This window comes from Mus musculus, chromosome 5 (assembly GCF_000001635.26).
Source record: "Mus musculus strain C57BL/6J chromosome 5, GRCm38.p6 C57BL/6J".
NCBI lineage: Eukaryota > Metazoa > Chordata > Mammalia > Rodentia > Muridae > Mus > Mus musculus.
Window position 1 is genome coordinate 31,489,208 of NC_000071.6, and position 23,719 is coordinate 31,512,926.

Below are 23,719 nucleotides of genomic sequence, written 5' to 3' on the forward strand. Positions count from 1 at the left end.
TACAAATTAAGGTGGGAAGCAGGTTTACAGGAAATCACCTAAGTGCTGACTCAGTCCTTGTTCACAACCCCTCACAGGAGAAAGGAATTAACATCAAACATAGCCCCAGGGCTATCTATCCACAACACAGTGAACTCCTCCCAGTGGTCCTCTCCACTCCACGTGAGCACCAGGGTACACACGTCCACATGCATATTTACTAAACGTGAAATCACATTTTAAAGAAGTATGCTGATGAGTGATCAGAGAATTTGGGGAAAGGAGGGGAAGGTGAAGCTGGTAAGAGATACAGAGAGGCAGAAGCCAGAGAAACCATGAAAATGATGCTGCTGACTCCACGTCTGAACACACAGTGGGACCATTTACATCTGAGCACACAGTGGGTCCGCTTGCTCCAGAGAGGAAGAAATGTCTAGGGATGAGAGAGAGTTAGGAGGTTTGCAGCGAGGTAAATATCTGAAGTACTGCCTTTAAGGAGGTGGGAGAGATACATAATTCTTTCTTTTGTAAATTTTTTCTTTTTCTTTTTAAGACAGGGTCTCACTTGATAGCTGAGGCTGTCTTGGAATTCATTCTGTAGCCATCATGTGGCCTGGGACTCATGGCAAGTCCACCTGCATTAGCCTTCCACATGCTACAATTACAGCCACGAGCCACTGCACCCAGCTGCCAGGGACTTTAAAAGTTATTTTCTGAAGTGTAAGAAGTTACAACTTCTTATCCTTGCTCAGAGATAAAATGTGCATTGTGCGCAGCATGGTATCTGCCACCCTCGAGGCTAAAGCAGGAGGACTGCAAGCTCCAGAGTGACATCATGGCCACTTTGGCAACATTATAAGCAATCTCAAAAATAATGAGGGATACAAAGTAATGGTAGAGTGTTTGTGTAGCCAGGGGAAAGCCCCTAGGTACAGTCCTCAGTACTAAAAAATTAATATGAAAATTCAGTCTCAATTCCTCTAGATTGTATGTTTGACATTTCTTATTCCTGTCCACAAACATATATTAGATATACACACATACACATTATATAACTGGAACACTTGATGTGCTCCATAAATTGATTTCCCCAGATACCCAGTATAGTTTAGGTTTATTCATAATTATTAGGAGAAGCCCTTATTAAATATATAGCTTATATAACCCAGTGTGTGAACACATTACTTTTTATTCTTTATTCCGGACAGACAAGGTTGTGTACCACAGTGTCTAAAACAAGACACTGGTTTTAAGAAACAAGAGGGTGTGGGCCTGGCTTGGTGGCACACGCCTTTAGTCCCAGCACTTGGGAGGCAGAGGCAGGTAGATTTCTGAGTTCGAGGCCAACCTGGTCTACAGAGTGAGTTCCAGGACAGCCAGGGCTACAAAGAGAAACCCTGTCTCGAAAAATCAAAAGAGAAAAGAAAAAGAAAGAAACAAGAGTGTGTAATAACATAACAGACACATTTCTTGCTCATTAATGACTTCAGATAGGTGCTCCTGGTTACCAGGTGGGTTTCCTTCACAAGACCACACAGGGAAGCAACTGTCTGCCTTCTGTGTGCACGCTTCTACTATAGGGTCCTATAGGATCATCTGATGTAGCTGGGAAAGGGGGTTTGCAGGGAGGAAATGCAGTATACAGTTCCAAGGCTAGAAGCAGCATGTCACCTTTACTAACATTCTACAGGGAAGAGTGCTGCTGGCCACCCATTTGCTGCTTGGAGAAAGGTGACAGGTGGCGAGTGGGACACACGCATTTGTCATATGAGTCTATAATTTAGGAAGATTGGAAAGGTTTTGGAGGACAGTGGTCTTCTCTGATGAGTGTTCCCAGCATGCACTGTAACTTCTGCCACTCTTGTGAATCTCCCTTGGCACAGCAAAGCGAGGGGTATTTCTCCACATATACCCACACAACCCAGTCTTGTGGTACAGGTTCAACTTCAGCAATTACTTAAGAATCATTTTTAAATGACTATGATTAAATCTGAGTATGCTAGGAGAAAGACCAAATCCAAGACTGTCTGATTAAGAGAGGCTTTATGTGCCAGGCAGTGGTGGCACACGCCTTTAATCCCAGCACTCGGGAGGCAAAGGCAGGCAGATTTCTGAGTTCGAGGCCAGCCTGGTCTACAGAGTGAGTTCCAGGACAGCCCTGGCTACACAGAGAAACCTTGTCTCAAAAAACCAAAAGAGAGAGAAAGAGAGAGAAAGAGAGAGAAAGAGAGAGAAAGAGAGAAAGAGAGAGAGAGAGAGAGAGAGAGAAAGAGAGAGGCTTTATTTTAGAGATGTACTGGGACTGGTGGCTAACACAGCTATCTCACCTTATGCAGGGAATTTTTGGAGAGCAGCCTTTTTGAGGTACCTTTTATGGGGAAAAGTTAAGGTTAATAGAAAATAGCTGTAATGTGTAACAGAGATAATTGGCTGTTAGAAAACAGTACAACAAAAGGAAAGACTAAAACAAGAATATATATATTCTGTGAAATGGGAGTAAGTGATTACAGAATAGATTGAGATTTCTTGAAAACATTTTGTAAGGCAGTAGTCAGTCATACATCTTGGGGTCATGAGTTCAGTGCAGGTTGGAAATCATGTTTTGTTGGGCGCATTAGGTTTAGGAAACAGAAACTTATCCTTGTAAGGTGTGGAGACTTAACAATGTGGCTCCTGTCCTGGCTTCACCTACTTAAATTTCAGAGCTGTGCTCCTCTGCTCTCTGTTGTGATAAACACCAAGGCCAAAAGCAACATAGGGAGGAAAGGGTTTATTTCACCTTCCATCATGGAGGGAAGCTGTCCTATTGCTGTGACAAGACATCATGACCAAGGCAACTCTTATAAAAGAAAGCTTTTAACTGAGGGCTTGTGTACAGTTTCAGAGGTTTAGTCCACTGTCATCATGACAGCTTGCATAGCATTGGAGCAGTACCACAACCTGACTCAGAGAGAGAGACAGAGAGAGCCTGCTGTGAGCTTTTGAAAACCTCAACCACCTGTGACACTCTCTCTCCAACAAAGCCACACCTCCTAATCCTTCTAATCCTTTCAAAGAGTTCCATTCCCTTGACTAAAGATTCAAATAAAGGAGTCATGGGGTGTGCAGGGAGGGAGGACAGATGGGGGAGGATTCTTATTCAAACCAGCCCAGAAGTCAATGCAGGAACCTGGAGCAGAAATTACAAAGGGATGCTCTTTGCTAGTTCCTTTTCCATCCTCCTCCATCGATTCAAATTCAAGATAATCGCCCACAAACCAGTCTAACCTGGGGAATCTCTCAGTTGAGACTCTGTCTCCACAGGTGACTCTTCCTTGTATCATGTTGATACTAAAAGCTAACCAAGACAGAACCATACTTGAGAGTTCCTGTTAATATCAACAATCTATGTGCATCCAGCATGGCATCCTTGTTGTAGTGTTCTATTGAATTTTTAGAAGACTAAACAGTGTGGTCAAGATCTATTGTGTCCTTAGATCACTATTCTTGGGGAGGAAAATAGAAAGGAGTTGTGAAAAGTCAGGAGGCAGAATATGGTTCAGGTACAACGCACGTCTCTCTCACATCAAACTACTCAGGACCTGCAGGTCTCTGGAGCAAATCTGCTGTGGACAGAACTGCCTTGGGACTTAGTTCAATCTCTCATCACCTTTTGTTTTTCAGACTGACCTTGATTTGGCTATCTTACTGCTTTAGCTTTCTGAGTGCTGAGATTACAGGTGTTATATAAAACAAATTAGCCACAGGTTTGAGCTTCTCCTGCTACTCCAATCCATTAAAAACAACAACAACAAACAGCAATGGGCCTGCTTTTATTTCCAACATAATGGGTGGAATTTCTCTTGTACTTGGAAAATGATTGATAGTCATTTATACAGTAGCAATTTCAAAGCTTGCTTTTCTTTTTCTCCTCCTCCTCCTCTTCCTCCTCTTCTGCTTTTGTAGAAAAGTAGGGAGGAGATCCAAGGTCATCGGAGAATCTCCCCATACAAAGCTTCAACTTGCCAAATTGCTGATGCCACAGCCAGGAGTTGGGTCAGTAATTACAGGTGTTTACAGCCAATCTTTCCAACCTGAATTCCATCTCTGAGACTCACATGGTGGGGAGTGAACTAACTGAACTGTATGGGTACTGCCAGAAAAATAATGTTACCTGAATCCCTGCCAGAAAGTAACACAAGCCAGACAGTGGTGCCCAGAGAGGGCCTGAGTCAGGAAAGGAGAATCACTATCCATTTGGTATGGTACGTTGCTCACTGATCCTGGAGCTCATTAATTTGGCTAAGCTAGCTGGCCACTGAGCTCCAGGGATTCTCCCATCTCTAGCTCCCTAGCACTGGGATTATAGGCACAATCCACAATGCCTGGGCTTTTATGTGAGGGCAGGGGTCTGAATTCTGGCCCTTAAGTTTGTGCAGCAAGCACCTTACTAACTGAGCCCTCTCCACAGCCTGCACATGTCATAATAAAATGAGATATCTATGTATAGATATATACAAACTTTTTGTTCTTTAAGAGTTTTATCCACGGGGGCTGGTGAGATGGCTCAGCGGGTAAAAGCACCCGACTACTCTTCCGAAAGTCCGGAGTTCAAATCCCAGCAACCACATGGTGGCTCACAACCACCCATAATGAGATCTGACTCCCTCTTCTGGAGTGTCGGAAGACAGCTACAGTGTACTTACATATAATAAATAAATAAATCTTAAAAAAAAAAAAAAGAGTTTTATCCACTTTCCAAGAATGTCAACAAAACCCAGGGCCACCCTTGACTCCTAGCCCTTTACCTCACTCTTAAAGGGGACTTTTTAGGAGTTTTCTGGTTCCCTTGAGCCTTTGGTTCACCATCTTTTCTTCTTCCCTTGGACAAATAGCCATACAGATGAGCAAATAAGACATTGGTCACAGTCTCTGTCATACAGGGCTTTCCCTCATGAGGTTCGTCTCCCTTCCTCTACCCATATCTTCCGGTATTAATTATTCAGCCACACTTCAGCCACAAACGCTGTAAGGTTCTTTAGTCCCCTTTGCATTAGGCAATGATTGCCAGAAAATGTATCTTCCTCTGTTAAAGTACAGTATTCATGCTATCTTTCAAGTGTTACGCTAATTTTTACCTAATATTTTCTAGAACATAATGACGTTTAATTTTTTTCTTCTTCTTCTTAGACAATAAAATAAAAGGTAGAGCAACACCTTTGTTATAGGATCCTGACAGATCCTGGCTTGGGAATCCCACCTCATTACTCCCTTGGGGACACGAGCTTAACCCTTTCCGGGTCCTATCTCACTCCTGTCAACCCTTCCTGGTTCCCTACACTACCCCTCACTTGTGCAAAGCCACTATAGCATCAAAGTGACCCCTGCAAGTCAGATGCCAAAAGCCGGTCAGGCACCCACTGCAGTAGGTTCGAGCGGTTTGGATAGTCTGGCCAATCGCAACCCTAAACTCAGAGAGGCCGGATCGTTCGACCAATCGTAGCCCTGTACGCAAGAGGACGGATTTTCCTACCAATCGCAGCCCGGAATTCAGAGAGCCCGCAGGCCGCCGGGCGATCCCTGAGTGGTGGGCGTGGCTGAGGAAAGATGGCGGCGCCCGTGGCTCCATCCGAACCCCAGGCTTCCCGGGCTCCTCAGCCCCCCGTGTGTCTGTTGGTGTTGGGAATGGCGGGATCCGGGAAAACTACCTTTGTACAGGTGACGTGCACCGTGCAGAAGCGGTAGTGGCGCCTCAGGCCCGGGAAGAAGGGAGGAAGTTGTCTGGGGAATCTGCGGGTCCGGGCGCGTGGTTTTCTCGAGCTGTCCTCTGACTCCTTTCCTTCCCGAAGCCTCGAACCCTAGCCTGGGTCACTTGAGGCCGGCTCCTGGGCAACCTTAATGCACACTTGGTACAGCTGAACTTGTCTTGCTGCGAATTGGCAGCTTTCCGAAGGCCCGGGCCTAAAGAGTAGGGGAGTGTAACGTCTACTACTCTGGTTTGCGTGAAGAGTTGTGAAAGAATCACTTCGTTCGACCTACCACGTTCTAAGCTCTGAGAGTACAGCGGCAATGAGATCGACAGGGTTCTTGCTTTCACGGAGTGAGTGTTTTAGTGGAGGAGACAGAGGAAGAAAACCCTTGGAGGGGCAGAGTTAGCGAAGCCGTGACGGAGAATAGGGAGACAGGTACTGGAACTAGATGGCTTTTTAAACTCTTCAGTGTTGAACACGCTGAGGGAAGAAGGAGATTGTTACAGATTTTATAAGCATGGTCAGTAAAGGGATGGGAATTCTCGGGGCCCGTTCCTATCCTTTGGTCATCACCCTCCAACCCTGGCTCCTTGTTTTTGCAGAGGCTCACAGGACACCTGCACAACAAAGGCTGTCCACCGTATGTAATCAACCTGGACCCAGCTGTGCATGAAGTCCCCTTTCCCGCCAATATTGGTGAGTGCCTGCCTGCCTGCTTGCTTGATTTCCTTTTCTTGTCTTTTCTTTCTAAGCTAGCTAACTATGTACTTTTCTTTTCTGTGGATTTGCCTGAGTTCCGGAACAGGCTTCTTGCTTATGCAGATTTATCCCTCTTATGCACTATCCCCGCTCACCTCTCTCTCATGCCCTCGGTGTGTGAAACCGTTGAATTGGTTTGAGAATGAGACATGACATTAGGTCGGGCTGTCACCTGACACGTGAATCCTTTGGTTTCTTTTGTCAGAGTTTATAAGATTTGCTGTAATTCACTTTATAGGCAGGTTCCTTCCATTTCCAAAGTTGTGTGTGTGGGGTGTGTGTGTAAGAATATGCACTGTTCTGAGGAGAGCTTTCTGATTGAGACTATCAAAAAGATTTAAGTATTGGTGTGATCCAAGGGAGCCTGAGGCAGAATATTTAGAGTTCAGAGTCAGTCCGACTTGCATAGCCAGACCTCGTTTGGAAAAGAAAAGGTGGGCGTGGGGGTAGATTTGTTATCAAAGTGTCTGTGATCCACTAACAGGGCTCTTGGATGTCCAGGCTTCCTGACTCCTAGGCCTTAACTGTCAGGGCTAGGGTATGAAGCTTTCTTACCCCAAATACACAAATTGGGTAGGGAATCTTGTTTTGAGAATCATAGGTTAGGTCAGGCGGTGATGGCTCACGCCTTTAATCCTAGCACTCAGGAGGAAGACACAGGCAGATCAGTTCTAAGACTGCCAGGGCTACACAGAGAAACAAGAACAAACAACAACAACAACAAAAATCATTGATCATTTTGGGATTATAGGGCAACAAATTTTCTATTTAAACTAGAGGATAAATATGTGATATTATTAATTTACAGACTGGTGGGTAGGTTTGTTTTTATTCATTTTTATTTAATGTGTATGGGTGTTTTGCCACATGCGTGTCTGCGTCTGTGTGTGTCTGGTTCCTGCAGAGGCCAGAAGAGGGCACCAGGACCCCTGGAACTGGATCTACAGAGAGTTGTGAGCTGCCCTGTGAGTGCTGGGAACTGAATCTGGGTCCTCTACAAGAGCTTCAAGTGCTCTTAATCACTGAGCATCTCCAACCCCTGGGGGGTAGGTTGTAGTCGTTCTTAGTAGACAGGCTTATAGTTCCGATGTCTGTGAATTGCCGTCATTACCATGCAGCCACTAGTAAGAAGTCTTTGCTTATTTTGTTTTTGTATGTTGGTATTCCTGTGCATATGCCCACTGCCACTGAAATTGTCCAAAACCTGTAATGTTGTTCTAGACAGTATCTATCATAGCTAAGAGCTTTTGGCCTAACCTTTTCTTTGTTTGAGACAAGGTCTCTCTGTGTGGTCCTGACTGTCTTGGAATTGCTCTAGATTAGGCCAGTCTTGAACTCACAGAGATCCACTTGCCTCTGTCTCCTGAGCCCTCGGATTAAAGGTGTTTGCCACCACGCCCTGGAGCGAAACATTCTTCCTGGGGTACTACTTGGCAGTTATCTTTAGTCAGGAAGAAAGTGTGGAGGAAGGGATAAGAAAATGCTGGTAAGATACGGTGGCACTTGTACAATCTCAGCGCTCAGGAGACTGAGGAAGGAGAGCAGCTCGGGCCACCTGGGAAGCGCAAAGTCAGTCCAGACAAGTGAGGTCATGCTCTAAAGTAAGCCGTTCTCTCTTTCTCTCTTTCCCCCTCAGATATCCGAGACACAGTGAAATATAAAGAAGTCATGAAGCAGTATCCTTTTCCTCATCTGCTGCGAGACTGACTCGGTCATGGCAAACTGCTGTCTTTCATTGCTTTGGGGGAGTGGCTTTGCCTGTCAAGTTGTGACAATACAAGTAGAAAACTCACGTCCTTTTAGGTAATCGTATTAAGAGGATAAGATGAGGGCTGGTGAGATGGCTCAGCAGGTAAGAACACTGACTGCTCTTCCAAAGGTCCTGAGTTCAAATCCCAGCAACCACATGGTGGCTCAAAACCATCCGTAAAGAGATCTGACGCCCTCTTCTGGAGTGTCTGAAGACAGCTACAGTGTACATTATTTATATAATAAATAAATAAATCTTTAAAAAAAAAAAGTAGGAGAGATCAGAGATTTCAGCAATGCCTCCTGTTTTCTTAACATCACCTGGACTGTAAGTGCTGTCACTAAAGATCGGAGACGATGTGTGGCCAGCTGTTAGTTACTGCCTGGGCCCAGTGAAGTGATGTTACCGTGGCGGGTGAGGCAGTCATCAGTAAAGTTACTCACAGGAATTTAGATCAGGAAACTTGGACAAATAAATTGAGTTGTCTGCTTATGCATTGCTTTCTGCATGACATCTAGGAAGGTCGCTTGCTTAGTGAGAAGTAGAATTAAGAGTGTTACATGCAGCTGTGGCTGGCCTGAAACTCTAGCTGTCTGCCTTCCTCTTCCTCCTGAATGCTAGGATTAAAGGTACTGAGCTACCATGCCAAGCCTGGCTACACAGATGATTTTAATTGCTGATGCCCACAACCTGTCACTGTTTGACACGTGTGTATTCACTATTGTCTTTATCTTCTGTGGCCAGTCCTAAAACGAGAGATTAGCAGGAAAACACTGTGGTTGTGTGATTATCAAAGACTAGGTTGCCAGCACCTATTAATTGAACATCAATACTATAATGTGTTGGATGGATGACAAACAAGTACAAACTGTATAATCTCATATGCGCAATTTAAATCCGTAACTGAATGTTCAGATATGGACTTGGGCCAAACGGAGGTATAGTGACCTCACTCAACCTCTTTGCTACCAGATTTGATCAGGTATGGCATCGCTTACATTTACAGACGCGACACTGTAGACTTCTGACTCTTCACGTGCTCTAGCCTGATCACATTGGTATAGAAGAACTGCAGAGATGAAGAAATATCAAAAATAAGCAGGTGTTTTGTGTAGACCGGGAAATAGCCCACGAGTGAGGTGGGATGGTTCACATGTTATGTTTATAAGAAAACAAAAGTCCAAAAGACCTGAATTCTTTCTCTGGCTTACTATCAGCTTATGGCGTCACACTGAGCCTGGAGATGAGGACACAGGGCACTGTGGTCAGGTACAGCAAGGAGTGATGGCACGCTGATGCTTTCTCTCTCTCTCTTTTTTTTTTTTTTTTTTTGGTTTTTCGAGACAGGGTTTCTCTGTATAGCCCTGGCTGTCTTGGAACTCATTTTGTAGACCAGGCTGGCCTCGAAGTCAGAAATCTGCCTGCCTCTGTCTCTGCTTCCCAAGTGCTGGGATTAAAGGCGTGCACCACCACGCCCGGCTATGCTTTTTCTCTTAACAAGTATTTGTCATCCCTTATGTTTACTCGATCACTTACTCCCATGGGAGGGAGTTATACTCATAATAATCTTGATTCTGCCACTTGAGACATTAACATTTGACCAAAGCCAGGTCGAGTGTGCAAGGGGACCACACTGTATCATTGACAGGTTGGCTCTGGGCTCTGGGCCATCCAGGTCGCAGTGCTGTGGCTGTGGCTCTGCTTCCTTGCATCAAGGAGTCCATTACTTGGTGTCCCAGGTTGTGCTTTGAGATGGTGCCTATAATACAAGCCACCCTGGTAGGAGCCTCCAGTGTTGTGTTGTAAGTAGATCCTGTTATAAGTGACACCTTTTTCTTCTAGGTGATGAAATTTATTGAGAAGGCCCAGAACACATTCAGGTAGGTGATTTCAGTTAACTACTGGTTATTGCCTGTCATCAGTATATTCTAGTCTTTAGAGAGGATTGGGAGACCTTTGAACCCTGAAGCTGTTAACTGGGACAAAGTCATTAGAAATTAAAACAAAGAAAGGTGGACAAGGAAATCATATAACACAGAGGATTCTCCAATTCCTGTGACCCCTCCATCACCCATGGTCCATTTTACATGACGTGGAGAAACTTTCAGAGGAAGACTTGCTCACTGTTTGAGGAAGTGCAGTCTGCCATGATGGGGAAGACATGAATTGTGTGTGTATATAATCCTACTGTCATTTTTCACCATTAACTATTATTAAATTTTTAATATGTTTACTTTTTCTAAGGGAGAAAGATTTTTTAAAAGATATTCTCATTATAAAAAAAATTAAGATTATGGCTCGGTAGGCAGAGGCACTTGCCACCAAGCCTGATGACCCGAGTCTGAGTCCTGGGACCATGTGGAAGTAGAGAGCTCCTACACATTGACCGTGCTCTGGCTTCCACGCGCTTGCTGTGGCTCTGCACTTAGGCATGCACACTAAGTAAATGTGGAATACATAATAATGGAAACATGAAACTGTCACTCTCAGTCCCAGTAACAATTCCTGTTATCCAGTGATTGGTATTTTACCTATTTTTACCTATTTCTGTGCATAAAGTATTATTACAAAGATGGGGCTATCATTGAGGTAGATTTTTGTTTTCATTAGAAAAATAACAAAACAGGTTTTTGGGCTTTTTTTCTTTTTTTAGATTGCATCCTGTGGAGTTTTCTCTATAAAATGTGTTATATTTACACACTGTGCATGGATCCCCATTATTTAATTCACAACTCTTCCTGTTCACTCAGTAACCCTTGATTTCCTTTTCTGTTTCCCTGGGGCCTGTCCTGTATTTATTTTCTACCTTTCTTACTGGTTTATTTTCATGGGGCTTGGACCCAGGGTAGTGAACATCCTGAGCCTGTGCATAGCCTGTCTTCCATCCATGCCCCCAGGTTTGCCTGTTTCTACGCATATCTTTATTAAGATACAATTTACATGTCTTCCAATTATACAAATCAGTGGTGTCTAGTACATCCACAGGATTGTGCACAGGGCTGTCTAACTATCTCTGCAGTCAATTTTACAATATTGTCATCAGTTCAGAAACACTCTATAGGCAATATTTCCCCATCCCCCATTCCTCCATTTCTTCCTCTCCTCCCCTCTGTTCCTCATCCTCATCACTAAGAAGTCAGAGAGTTGCTTTCTGGTTTTGCTAATGTTTCATCGGTAGTTCAGTACTTCTGTAATTATCAGCTTCCCTTTCTGACTGTTTACCACAGCTTGCACTGTGCAGGTTCTTCTCATTAGCATATTCGATCTGGAGCAAACTCTTGGGAATATGCAGCTTTAGGGCATGGTGGGACTGTATGGCAGTGCACAGAGGTTATTGCAGTCAGCAGACATTTAACATTCTCTGTGATAGAATATCTTCAGAATTGCCAAAGTCTAACTAACATTCCTTTAATGGTCTCCTTGCCCCAGATATGTCTTGATTGACACACCTGGACAGATTGAAGTATTTACCTGGTCAGCTTCAGGGACAATCATCACTGAGGCCCTGGTGAGTGTTGGATGTTGTTCATGAAGGCATCCAGCAGGCTGGTATCTCAGGCTCTGTTCATGCATGGGACTGACTGTGAGGGAGAGGGGCTCTGCACGCCCTGTCAACAGTGGAGGAAGAGAGTATGGGAGCAAGTGATGAGCCCTCTGATTAACCCTTCACTTCCTGTGTGATTCTAGGCTTCCTCATTTCCAACAGTAGTCATCTATGTCATGGATACATCACGGAGCACTAACCCAGTGACCTTCATGTCCAATATGCTTTACGCATGCAGGTAACTAAACACTGGTGGGCGTGGGGTTGCCAGGTGGGCAGCTTCTTTCTCTTTCACCGGTTTATTTCTTTCTTTCTTAATTTATTTACATTTATTTATTTATTTATGACAGAGTTTCTCTTTGGAGCTCTGGCTGTTCTGGAACTCTCTTTATGGACCATACTGGCCTCGAACACATAGAGATCCAACTGTCTCTGTCTCCTGAGTGCTAGGATAAAAGGCATGAACCATCACTGCCTGGCTTCTTTCTTATTTGCTTATTTATTTATTTTAAAAGATTTATTTATTTTTATGTATATGAGTACACTGCATCTGTCTTCAGACACACCAGAAGAGGGCATCAGACCCAATTACAGATGGTTGTGAGCCACCATGTGGTTGCTGGGAATTGAACTCAGGACCTTTGGAAGAGTAGTCAGTGCTCTTATCTACTGAGCCATTTCTCCAGCCCCTTTTTTATTTTTTTTAAAAGACGTTTATTATTTATTTGTGTGTATGTGAGCCTGCATGAGTATATGTGTATCACGTGTATGCAGGAACTTGTGGGGGCTACAAGAGGGCGTCAGATTTCTTTGAATTGGAGTTACAGGTGGTTGTGAGCCACCACGTTTGTGCTGGCAGCTGAGCCTGGGTTCCCTGTAAAAATAGTAAGTGCTCTTAACTGCTGAGCCATCTGTCCCTCTAGCTTCATTGTATCTGACTGTATCCCTCTGTTGGTTTTTGTCCTAGATATAGTGCCCTGGGTTTGTGATCATTTGCATTTACTATTCAGTTGATTGGTGTGAGTTAGGGGAAGGCTAATAAAGGGAGACATGTACGATTGGCATTCTGTCTCAGCATCTTCCTCCCTCACCTGTCAGAGAAAGAGGTGGGAGTTACTCGCAGCTGGGAGAGACCCAAGTCTGGATAGAACAGAGTCCTCTGGTGTGCAGGGTGTTTAGGTTTTGTATAAGTAGCAAAAGGTGTTACATTAAGAGACACAAGGAATAAAAAGTTTTATCCAAGCCAGGTATGGTGTTGCGCTCATAATCAAGTCAGGAGATGAAGGGGGCAAATTCCAGGCCAGTGTGGACTAGGGAGTACGACCTGCCATAGCATTAAGAACAATAATAGCAGAAAGATCTTAGCATCCAGACGTGGATTATTTTATCCCAAATGTTGCATTGGGAGAGCAAAGATGCTTCGTTGGGTGACGTTGAAGGAGAGCGCTAAGGAAATTGACAGAGGTTAATTTGGGGAACATATGATAGGTCTTGGAATAAACATTATATTGGATACAAGAAGTCCTGATCCACCTAGAGATTTCATGAAAGAGAGCATTGTTCCACAGTCATATTATCCTGAGTGGTCACTTTATAGTGTCTGAATAGCCCAGTGTCAGAGGACTGGGAACCTAGCTCAGCAGTAAGAGAGTGTGCCGCACGTTCAAGGCCTGGGTCAGCCAGCAGGACTGCAGACACTAAATCAATAAAAGGGAAGGGAAGATGAACTTTGAAAACAACTCCTGATGCATACTCTAAGTATATATAATTTTCTCTTGTCTCTTTACCTCAGTAAATGTGAGAAGTTTTCAACCTGTAGGAGAACATTTTTGGAGACTGGGGCAGGAGAATTGCTATAAATTCCAGGACCAGCCTGGTCTGCATACTATTATGTTCTGTGCTGGTGTAGGCTACAAAGTGCTTTATGTGTAAATTATATATATTTACATGGCGTTTGTGTGGATTAAAGGAGATACTATATGCACATATAGAAGTGGCTAAAGAGTAACCATCCAATAACGAGTACTCAATAAGTGCTCATTCCCTCCATTTGGGTAAAAAAAAAAAAACAGAAAAGGTTGTTAATAAAATATTAACAAAAGGTCAATATCACCATCTGATACGGGCTTGGAGGGTCAGTTTCTGGCTGGATGTTGGTGGTCATTTCCCTTTGGGAGAGAGAGACTGAATTCTGTCTGAAGGCTTTCCTGTTCTCTTTACTTAGTCCCTTGAGCTCAAGTACCTTTTAGTTATTTTTGGAAACAAGTATTCTCTCTATGCCCAGGCTGGCCTTGACCTCATGAACTTCCTGCCTTTGTCTTCTGAGTGCTGGAAGTAAAAGTGTGTGACATTCATTATGCCTGGCTTAAAATGCTTTTACTAATTCTGGTGCCATGGTTGGTTTTTGTTTTTGTTTTTTCAGCATCTTGTACAAAACCAAGCTGCCTTTCATTGTGGTCATGAACAAAGTGAGTGGCACCAGCAGTCCGTGGGGATCTCAGCATGCCTTTAACAGCCTTGGCTGATGTTAGAAGGTTTGGCTAGCAGGTGTGAAGAGGACTTCAGGCGCTGTCAGCACATTGGATTTTCCTACAGAAAGTCACAGGCACATTAGGGAAGTGGAGGCTGCCACATGGAGTGGGTATTTAGTACTGCCTCTAAATCACCTGAAATGATTGTCAGGTAGACAGAGTAACCTGTCAACCGAGTGTACCAGTCATCCCGCAGCATCGGGGATTCTGTGTCAGCGAGGAACAAGCAGTCTACTGCAAATACTGATAGATAGATGTCTTTATGGTTGGTTGTAGTGGAGCTGGAAATGGGGCCAGAGAAGGTAAATCTATAGCTGATGAGTTCTTGACTTACTTAAAGAAAGGTTTTTTGCCATGGGTTGGTCCATGACCTTCATCCAGGTTACTGACGACCGCCTTCTCTCCGGCACAGACCGACATCATTGACCACAGCTTTGCCGTGGAGTGGATGCAGGATTTTGAGGCTTTCCAGGATGCCTTGAACCAAGAGACTACCTACGTCAGTAACCTGACTCGTTCCATGAGCCTGGTGTTGGATGAGTTCTACAGCTCACTCAGGGTAAATTTTACCTCCTCCTCCTCCTCATAGTGCCAGTGGCTGCGGATGGTGTCTTCCCGCAGCCTTACCTGGCTTTGAACCAGCGTTGAATGGAACGCTTTCATTCTGTAAGTGACCTCCATACTTCACTGTGTCGTAAAAGGTAGTTCACGGGCTGGGATGCAGCTCGGTGCAGAGCACTTCTCTAGCATGCAAGTTAAGGAGACCTGTGCTCGATCCCCAATATTTCAGAAAAAGGCAAAAAGTCTGGAGCTTCACAGGTCCCACAGGAGCCCCTCGTCAGAGTCTGTGATGCAGTTTAAGGGGTCCGCGGAGAAGTGACGTAGGATGTGGCCTATGGCCAAGGGGAGATAGGCAGTTGGGTCTGATGGTCGTGAGGGGTGAGATGCAGATGAGTGTTTTTTGGAGGCCTATGATTTACACTGAGGAGGTTTGGTTTGGTTTGATGGGGAATGAAATAGTACAAAATGCTCAAGTTTGATCCTAATTCTTTTCTTTCTTTTTTTGGGGGGGGTTTGTTTTGTTTTGTTGTTGTTTTGGATTTGGTTTTGTTTTGGTTTTTGAGACAGGGTTTCTCTGTGTAGCCCTGGCTGTCCTTGAACTCACTCTGTAGACCAGGCTGGCCTCGAACTCAGAAATCCGCCTGCCTCTGCCTCCCACGGGTCGTGCCACCACTGTTCAGCTTAGAGGTTTCTTTTAAATTGTTGTTGGTTTTTTTTTTTTTTTCATTGACTAATTTTTATGGATTTCTGGCTAGGTAGGATGCTTTGTTCAGTTTGGGCCTTGCTTTTTCCCAGAGATGTCCTAAGTATCCAAATGTGTTTTATGACTCTTTAATGACAAAGGTCTAGAAGCAAAATGCTCAGTATTTTAAAATATACTGCTTCTCGGCAGGTGGTGGGTGTGTCTGCTGTGGTGGGCACCGGCTTCGATGAACTCTGTACTCAGGTCACCAGTGCTGCAGAGGAGTACGAAAGGTGAGATGGGGGAGGGGCAGTCGCCGCCCTGACCTTCTTACCCACCATTCCGGTCTAGCAGTCTTTTTGTCAGCATTTACACATTCTGTGTAAGGTGTATTTGCCTTACACTTGTACTCGACCAGGCCACACTCAGGAGTGATGTGTTAAAAAGACAGAAGTATGAAGTGTTGAGTGGACCGAGAGGCTACGAGGTGGGGGTCATCCAGCCTCCTCTGCAAAGATCCACTTGGTAGACATTACAAGCTTTGTGGGCAGCATCACAGTTCTGCATTGTATGACAGAAAACCTGTAGATAGTTTAGAAACTGTGTCATGGTTATGTCCCTGTAATACATCGCCTGCAGAAACAGGCACGCTGTGAATCTGCCACCAATGCCGCTGTATTATTTGCGGAATATTCAGCGTCCTATTAGTTGCTGACACATAGACACTTCATAAATGCCAGCTACAACTGCTGCCATTGTCAGTGGGATCCCATTCCCCTGAAGGAAAGTAGAGTTGGCATCTCTAGCCCAAGAGCATGACCTCATAGACTGCTTGGTAGCATGCTGCTCATAAGGACCACATCGTGGTTGCCAGGCAACATTATTTTCCAACTGGTTAACCATCAAGAGTTTTGTGTGTGTTTCCGAGGCTCGGGTTGGCGTCTGTTCTGTTGTCACTCAGGCCCATCACTTCCTTACACAGTGGGCTTCCCGAGCAGCAGCCCATCTTCTTTTTTTTTTTTTTTTTTTTTTTTTATTGTTTTTCGAGACAGGGTTTTTCTGTGTAGCCTTGGCTGTCCTGAAACTCACTCTGTAGACCAGGCTGGCCTCAAACTCAGAAATCAACCTGCCTCTGCCTCCCGAGTGCTGGGATTAAAGGCGTGCGCCACCACACCCAGCTTAGCAGCCCATCTTCTTGCCTGCTTCCTCACACCCTCAGTCGGGGTGCCCCATCGTTAGTCTTGGCAGCACAGCTGTCAGTACAGCAGGGCACAGAGGCCTTTAATAGTTAAAGCGTAGGCCTTCTGCTGGGCAGTCTCCCAGCTACTCTAACGTCCTGCCGTGGTCAGCTCTACCTCTCTGCTCCACTCCACTCCACAGAAGCAGTGGGTTCAGGTTGGGTGGTGTGGGTCATTCAGAAGAGGAATTTAGACGGCATGTCTTTTTCCAGGGAATATCGTCCTGAATACGAGCGTCTGAAGAAATCACTGGTAAGAGGTAGATGATGTGATTTAGAGCTTTTCGAAGGTCTGCTGAACCCACTCAGGGCACACACAGCCTGCAGTCCTAGCCAGTCACCAGAGACTGATAGGGGAGTTCTGATTGGACAAGTTGGGGACCAGCTGGCATGCTGGCCTGTGGTGTAATTAGCACTTGGTAGTAGGGATGGAAAGGACCGTTTAGGGCCAGCCTCAGTTACGTGGTGAGTTTGAGGCCAGCCTGGACTACATGAGACACCCCCAAAACCTAGGGAAAAACCCTGACCCTAAACCCTAACCATAACCCCCCAACCCTAGCCTCTAACTCTTAACCCCTAACCCTAACCTGCAGCCATGTGATCCCAAAGCCCATCTCAGATACTCTTTCATTTACATCGGTAATTGTGTGTGTTGTCTGTGTGCAGACAGGCCTCTGACCAATCCCCCCCCCTTGTATTTGAACTTTTTTTTTTTCTTTCGCCTCATTCTGATTCTGGGATTACAGGCACGAGCCACCACACAGGCTTTGTATCTGAATTTTTAAATATCAGAATTTTGCTGAGATGCATATACCAAGACCTTTTTCTGCCCCATTCATTCTCTGAGGTCAGTTTAAAGGTGGTTGTAGGATTTTGAAGAACAGAGCAGTCTCACAACTCCTACCCAAAATGTTCAAATGGGCCTGCTGCACTGGGCCGGTCCTTTGTCACAGGCCGGTCCTTCTTGTGCTCCACTTGAGGGTTGTTGGGTCATGGCTTAAGATATAAGTTCTGAATGGTTTAATTCATGCGACAGAAACTCTGCTGTCTCTTGGGCCCATGCACCACACTGGTTCATCTCCATATCTGTCATCCTTTACCAGCCTCTAGTGTTTTTATCATTTCCAATCTCTTCCTCAAAGGCTGCCGTCTTGGGACTGGGGACTGGTTGAGTATCTGCTTAGCATGCACAAAACCTTGCATTTGTTCTTTAGCACCAGACAAGCATGGTGGTGACTCCTGCTCAGTCCAGGGTCATCTGTGCTTACATAGTGAGTTTGAGGGTGGCCTACACTGCATGAGACCCTACCTTTAAAAAATAAGAATTTCAAATGTATTTCTGTGGGGGGTGGGAAAGTCTATGTGGAGGTCAAAGGATAGCTTGCTAGAGTCACTTCTCTCCTAACACATGGGGTCCACAGATTGGATTTAGGTCATCAGATCACAAGCACATGTACCCGATGAGCCACCTCAGCAGCCCGCCCCCCCTTACAGGCAAATGCCCAGAGTAATCAGCAGAAGGAGCAACTGGAGCGTCTTCGGAAGGATATGGGCTCCGTAGCCCTGGATCCAGAGGCCGGCAAAGGTATTGGAAGTGGATCCCCTCAGCAGCAGCATATGTATAAATGAGCAAGAGAAGGATGGGGGAATGGAGACCTGCGTAACATGTCTGTAATGTGTCTGTAGCGTGTGTCTGTACGTGACCTGGGACAGAGGATGCCAGAGGATGGTGAGCACACGCCTCACACTGCTCCCAGTCTCGTTTGAAAGGTTTTATATTTCACTTTGGCAAGGGACTCTGGCATTTGTTTGTTTGTTTGTTTGTTTGTTTGTAGTGCATTATCCCCTGGATTTTAGATATACAGAAAAATTATGTCTTTAGTACAAAGAACCACTGTAACCACTGTAAGTCCCAGAATGTTAAATCTACATTTTCTTTTTCTCCTTTTCCTGCTACATGTGACTTTACATATCACATAGTATACGTCACTTTTCCTAAATTACTTAAAACTCATGCAGATATAGATGCAGTGTTCTTTTATTTTGGATCTGTGTATTCTTTCTAAAAATAATGTTATAATTTTATAAAATCCCAGTGCAGTTACGAAAAATGAGATTAACATGGGCACAGATTTATCTAATACGTGGTCTTAGGTGTAGCCATTCCCTTCAGAGCAGACTTGGCTCATCCGGTGTGGGACCGAGCACCCTTGTCCAGTTCTGCCTAGCTGGCTCTGGACTCTGCGTAGTCTGCTGATTGCTTTCCTTAAATGCCTGCACATTCCTCAAATGTGGCCGTCTTAGAAAAGGCTTCAGCGCCTGCTCAGGCTGCTCTCCCCGTACTGTGTCCTCTCCGGCTGTTCTTGCATTCACGGCCCACATGCACGTGCACACCAGCTTACCACGTGCACGTGCACACCAGCTTACCCAGCTTCCTGGGAAGCTTTGTGTCGAGGTTTCCTTGTGCTCCTAAATTAATCCAGGAAGAGCTGACATCTCTGTGCTCTTGCTTCTTCCTCCTCAAGAGCAGGAAGAATTTTCGTTTTGGCAGGTCTTGAGTCTTTCTGGAATGTTATCTTGCGTATGTTTTGCATATTTCTAATTACATTATTGAGTGGATTTTATCTTCTTTACTACATGTTGTTTTACTCTGGTAACTGGTAGGGGTTTGTGCTGTTTTTTGTTTAGTTTTTTTCTCGTTATTTGTATTCTGCTATCTTCCCTCCTCCTCCCTCCATCCCTCCCTTACTCCTCTTTCTTTCCTTCATTCTGTTATTTTTATCATTGACCCTCTGTGAGTGTCTAGGATGTGCTTATATTAAAAAATATATACTCCTGGGGCTGGAGAGATGGGTCAGCAGCTAAGTGCACTTGCTGCTCTTGAAGAGAGCCCAGGTTTAATTCCCAGCACCTACATGATGGCTCACAACCACCTGTAACTGCAGTTCCAGAGGATCCAACAGTCTCTTTTCACTTCCATGGGCAGGGGGCTTGCTTGTGGCTCATAAATATATATGAAGGCAAAACACTTGTACATAAGAACTAATGTAGCTGGGCGTGGTGGTGCATGCCTTTAATCCCAGCACTCGGGAGGCAGAGGCAGGTGGATCTCTGAGTTCAAGAACAGCCTGGTCTACAGAGTGAGTTCCAGAACAGCCAGGGCTACACAGAGAAACACTGTCTCAAAAAACAAAACAAAAAACTACAAACTCTCCCGCATGTCTGTTGGTCCAGCGCACTCTCATGCTGCCCTCTGATCAGCATAACAGCTCAGAGCCAGCTCAGAAGACACGTGTACTGATCAGTGTTTTAACCCTAGGCAACGCATCTCCTGTGCTGGATCCTTCTGACTTGATCCTGACTCGAGGAACCTTGGATGAGGAGGATGAAGAAGCTGACAGTGACACGGATGACATTGACCACAGAGGTGAGAGGCAGCCGGTGGACATAGCAGCTGCCCCATCCACTCAGGAGATTGTCACTGTTGAGAGGAGATCCTGAGCAAATGGCCAGGGACAGGGGAAAGGGAAGATGGTAGAGCACACAGCACCAGCAAAGGGTTCCATGTGAAGAGTTCTGACCTTGCTATGTGTTCTAATTTCATTCTGTTGCCGTGGCAAAATAGCCCAATGGAAAGCAATGCAGTGGAGAAAGGGATTGTTTCCGCTCCTATTGCAGCTTCCATGCTGTGGAGAGGCCAGGTGACATCCACAGCAGGAGCAGGGAAACGAATGCATGCCCCTCACTTGTCTTCGTGTACTCAGCTTGGTCTCTCTGCCACACAGTACAGGACCTCTGTCTAGCGAGTGGCCCCCACACAGTGGGCAGGGTCCACTAACGTACCTTTCATGTCTTGTTACTTCTCCTGAGTTTGACTCAGTTAGCAGGTGCTGCTGTTTCCGTCTGTTACCGGTGTTTTGGTTGATAAGTGGTGAAGGCTGTACCCCCTGCTAAAAGCATTGATACTGAGCAACATCCTGAGTCGCTCACCCTGGGGTGGGGGGCCAGCAGGCTGTTTCATAAGCCTTCCAAGTGACTGCTGTGCTCATTGCAGAACTTCACAAAGCTATTTCTTGAGCCCCCTTTGCTTCTACCGGGGGAAAACATGAGAAACATGTCTCTGAGCCCCCAGCAATCTGTTTTACTGGCTCATAGACAGGAGGAAGCAATGTTGGGTTTTAAAGATGTGGTTTTGTTTTTTTTTCCTTTCTGTGTGTGAGTGTCTTGCCTGTGTGTCTCTGTGTGTACTATGTGAATGCCTGGTCCCCATAGAGGTCATAAATCCCCTGGAAATGGAGGTACAGATATCGTGAGCCACCATGTAGGTGCTGGGAACAAACCTAGGTCCTATGCAAGAGCAACAAGTGCTCTTAACTGCTGAGCCGCCTCTCCAGCCCCCAAGTGTTTGAGTGTTTGCCAGTCACGTGTGCTGGTGCTAGGCTGAGGCTGTGAGTGAGTGGACTCTTCTTTCTCTGGCCTGCCTGAGCAGACCTCAGATTAGGATTTTTTGACTTTGATGCTGCATGTTCTAGAAGCCATTTCATTGACTGAGGGTGTAAGTATGTAATTCCTTAAAAGTCATTTCAGCCAGGTGTGGAGGCGCATACATGCCTATAACCTCAGCGTTGGAGAGACAGGCAGGAAGACTATGGGTTCTAGGCCAGCTTGGGATTCATAGCAAGTCCCAGTCTTGAAAAAGTGAAAAATAATTTTAAAATGTATGTCTCTCTTTCTCTCTCTGTCTCTCTCTGTCTCTCTGTCTGTGTGTGTGTGTGTGTGTATGTGTATGACAGGAGCTCTGATTCATTGTCTACTATGAAGGTTTTAAACACAGCACCCTTGTCTCCTGCAGTTACAGAGGAAAGCCGTGAAGAGCCAGCATTTCAGAACTTCATGGAGGAGTCAATGGCACACTGGAAGAGGAACAAGTAGGCCCTCCCACCTGCTGTACAGCTCTGATGTGCTGAGTCTCCATGCAGAGGACATCCTTCCTGTGAACCAGGGCTGCAGTCAAGAGCAGTTTTCTCCCAAATGGTGACTTCTCTGAGGGAAACTGGGCTTAGATGAAGTCTGGTTGAAGGCGGAGCTGGCAGGTGGATGCCCATTCTTGGGTAGCTCCTCCCGATATTTATGCAAGGATGTATTCTCACCGCTCTGGAAGCTGAGAGATAGCTGCTGAGCCTATAACTTCAAGTATCATCGTTTGAACTCAAGTATTTCTGCTGCTGATGGACAGAGAGGACGTCTGTCCCAGAGACGCTTTGGACCTTGACTAGCTGGGTCTGTGGGCACAGCAGGATGGAAAGGAGAGTGTGTGTGTACAGAGGGCAGCACAGTGCCCTGGGCAGCCAGGTCGGATGTGATCTGTGCTCACACGAGGTAGCCCATTTTCAAGAATACTGTTAGGATGGTGACTTGGATAAAGATTTTGACTTTAACTTTGTGGTAAGCTTTCCTGTCATGGTTTGATATTAGAAAGTATGTGATCACTAATAGATTTCCCACTATTAGTTATGACCAAGCCTTAAAGACATGTCTGGTAGGATATAATGCATAGTAGGTTAGTTTCCCATGTCTATCCACCTAACCATGGCCAAAATCATGTCCTTATATTGTACTTAGAACAATACAAAGCATTGTTTGTGACCAGGATTTGGTCCATTCCGTCCATTCAGAGCTAGGATTTGCCCTGGTTCTCAGGAGTGTAGTAAAATCACGAGCCAGGCAGTTCTTATGGATACACCTCCAAATCAGCTTTCCTAGAAACGGGGTCGGGGGTGGGGACGCAGCAGGCTGGCTCATAAGCCTTCCAGGTGACTGCTTTGCTCTTTGCAGAACTGTTTCAGGTCAGCCTGTGACTGAACCCCAGGGCAGGTGACTCAGCCACCCAGTCCTCCTAACGCGCCTTCTCCGGCTTCTTGCCCGGCTTCACATGGTGCCTTCTCTCCAGGGTTACTTCAAAGCAACACAGAATTAAATCTTACCATTAACTATTTAATATTCCATAGCTGGTGGGAAATGCTGATCTAAAGAGCCTCACCTTTTTCTTTTCTTTTTTAAAGACCTTTCTGCCAGGTTTCATGGTGGCTGTCTTTAATCCCAGCATGTGGGAGGCAGAGACAGGTGAGCTCGAGACCTGTCAGGGTGACATACAGAGTGAGACTATGTCTTAAAAAAGAAGACACCTCTGGCTGGGCGTGGTGGCGCACGCCTTTAATCCCAGTACTTGGGAGGCAGAGGCAGGTGGATTTCTGAGTTCAAGGCCAGCCTGGTCTACAAAGTGAGCTCCAGGACAGCCAGGGCTACACAGAGAAACCCTGTCTCGGAAAACCAAAAAAAAAAAAAAATGAAGACACCTCTGCCTCCTGAGTGTGGGACCTATAGGACTGGGCTATCATGCTTGACCTATTCTTTAAGGGGGAACCATACACAGAGCGGAACTGACATGCTCAGCTCTTTTCCGTGGTGCCCTTTCCTTTTCTTTCTTAAAATGTTACCTCTCTCTCTCCTGCTGGCAGCTCTCTAAGGGTCTTGTCTTTACATCACTTGTACAAGACCTAGTATATGATGTGGGGAAACTAATTAATGTTGCAGACTAGAATATCTGGGTAGCTCTTCTGAGCTCTGAGCAAAATGGAGAACTCCCTTTACCAGCAGCCTGTGGAGCCCAACACCCCTACCCCCTCTACTTGGGAAAGGCAACTTCCTCTTTCTGGATAAGAACCCGCCCAAAAGTACCTGGCATTCATGGACTACTTCTCCATACAAATGAGGCATTCACAGTACTTTAAACTCTAGCCAATGATTTTACAATCACCCTGGAAACTCCTTCCCACTCTCCATGGTTCATATATATCCCTTGTCCTTCCTGAATAAAGTCCACAAGCCCACCCCAATAAAGGTGTGTGCACCAGCTGTTTCACCGAAGATTGGCTAAGATTCATTCA

At 45.4% G+C, this 23,719-nt stretch overlaps 1 protein-coding gene across 4 annotated transcripts; it reads left to right on the forward strand.

Annotated features, from left to right (window-relative positions):
* Positions 1-5,533: 5,533 nt before the first annotated feature.
* Positions 5,534-23,697, forward strand: Gpn1 (GPN-loop GTPase 1). Of its 4 annotated transcripts, none has more exons than NM_133756.5 (14): positions 5,534-5,676; positions 6,311-6,404; positions 8,104-8,143; positions 9,133-9,199; positions 10,060-10,097; positions 11,647-11,725; positions 11,905-11,999; positions 14,184-14,229; positions 14,705-14,851; positions 15,746-15,828; positions 16,986-17,025; positions 18,267-18,357; positions 20,092-20,199; positions 21,625-23,697. In NM_133756.5, exons 1-14 carry the CDS (start codon positions 5,566-5,568, stop codon positions 21,702-21,704), a joined length of 1,119 nt encoding a protein of 372 aa, NP_598517.1. In that variant the 5' UTR covers positions 5,534-5,565; the 3' UTR covers positions 21,705-23,697. The 4 variants fall into 4 exon arrangements, with proteins under 4 accessions (NP_598517.1, XP_006504225.1, XP_006504224.1 ...); XM_006504162.3 differs by having other exon boundaries at positions 5,534-6,143; positions 21,625-22,424; XM_006504161.4 differs by having other exon boundaries at positions 5,543-6,228; positions 21,625-22,424.
* Positions 23,698-23,719: the final 22 nt, after the last annotated feature.

Bases quoted from the DNA above. Each gene is read 5' to 3' on its own strand.
- Gpn1 (NM_133756.5), top strand. From the start codon at position 5,566: ATGGCGGCGCCCGTGGCTCCATCCGAACCCCAGGCTTCCCGGGCTCCT. The intron at 5,677-6,310 runs GTGACGTGCACC...TTGTTTTTGCAG, and splicing joins GGAAAACTACCTTTGTACAG to AGGCTCACAGGACACCTGCA. The intron at 17,026-18,266 runs GTAAGAGGTAGA...CCCCCCTTACAG, and splicing joins AGCGTCTGAAGAAATCACTG to GCAAATGCCCAGAGTAATCA.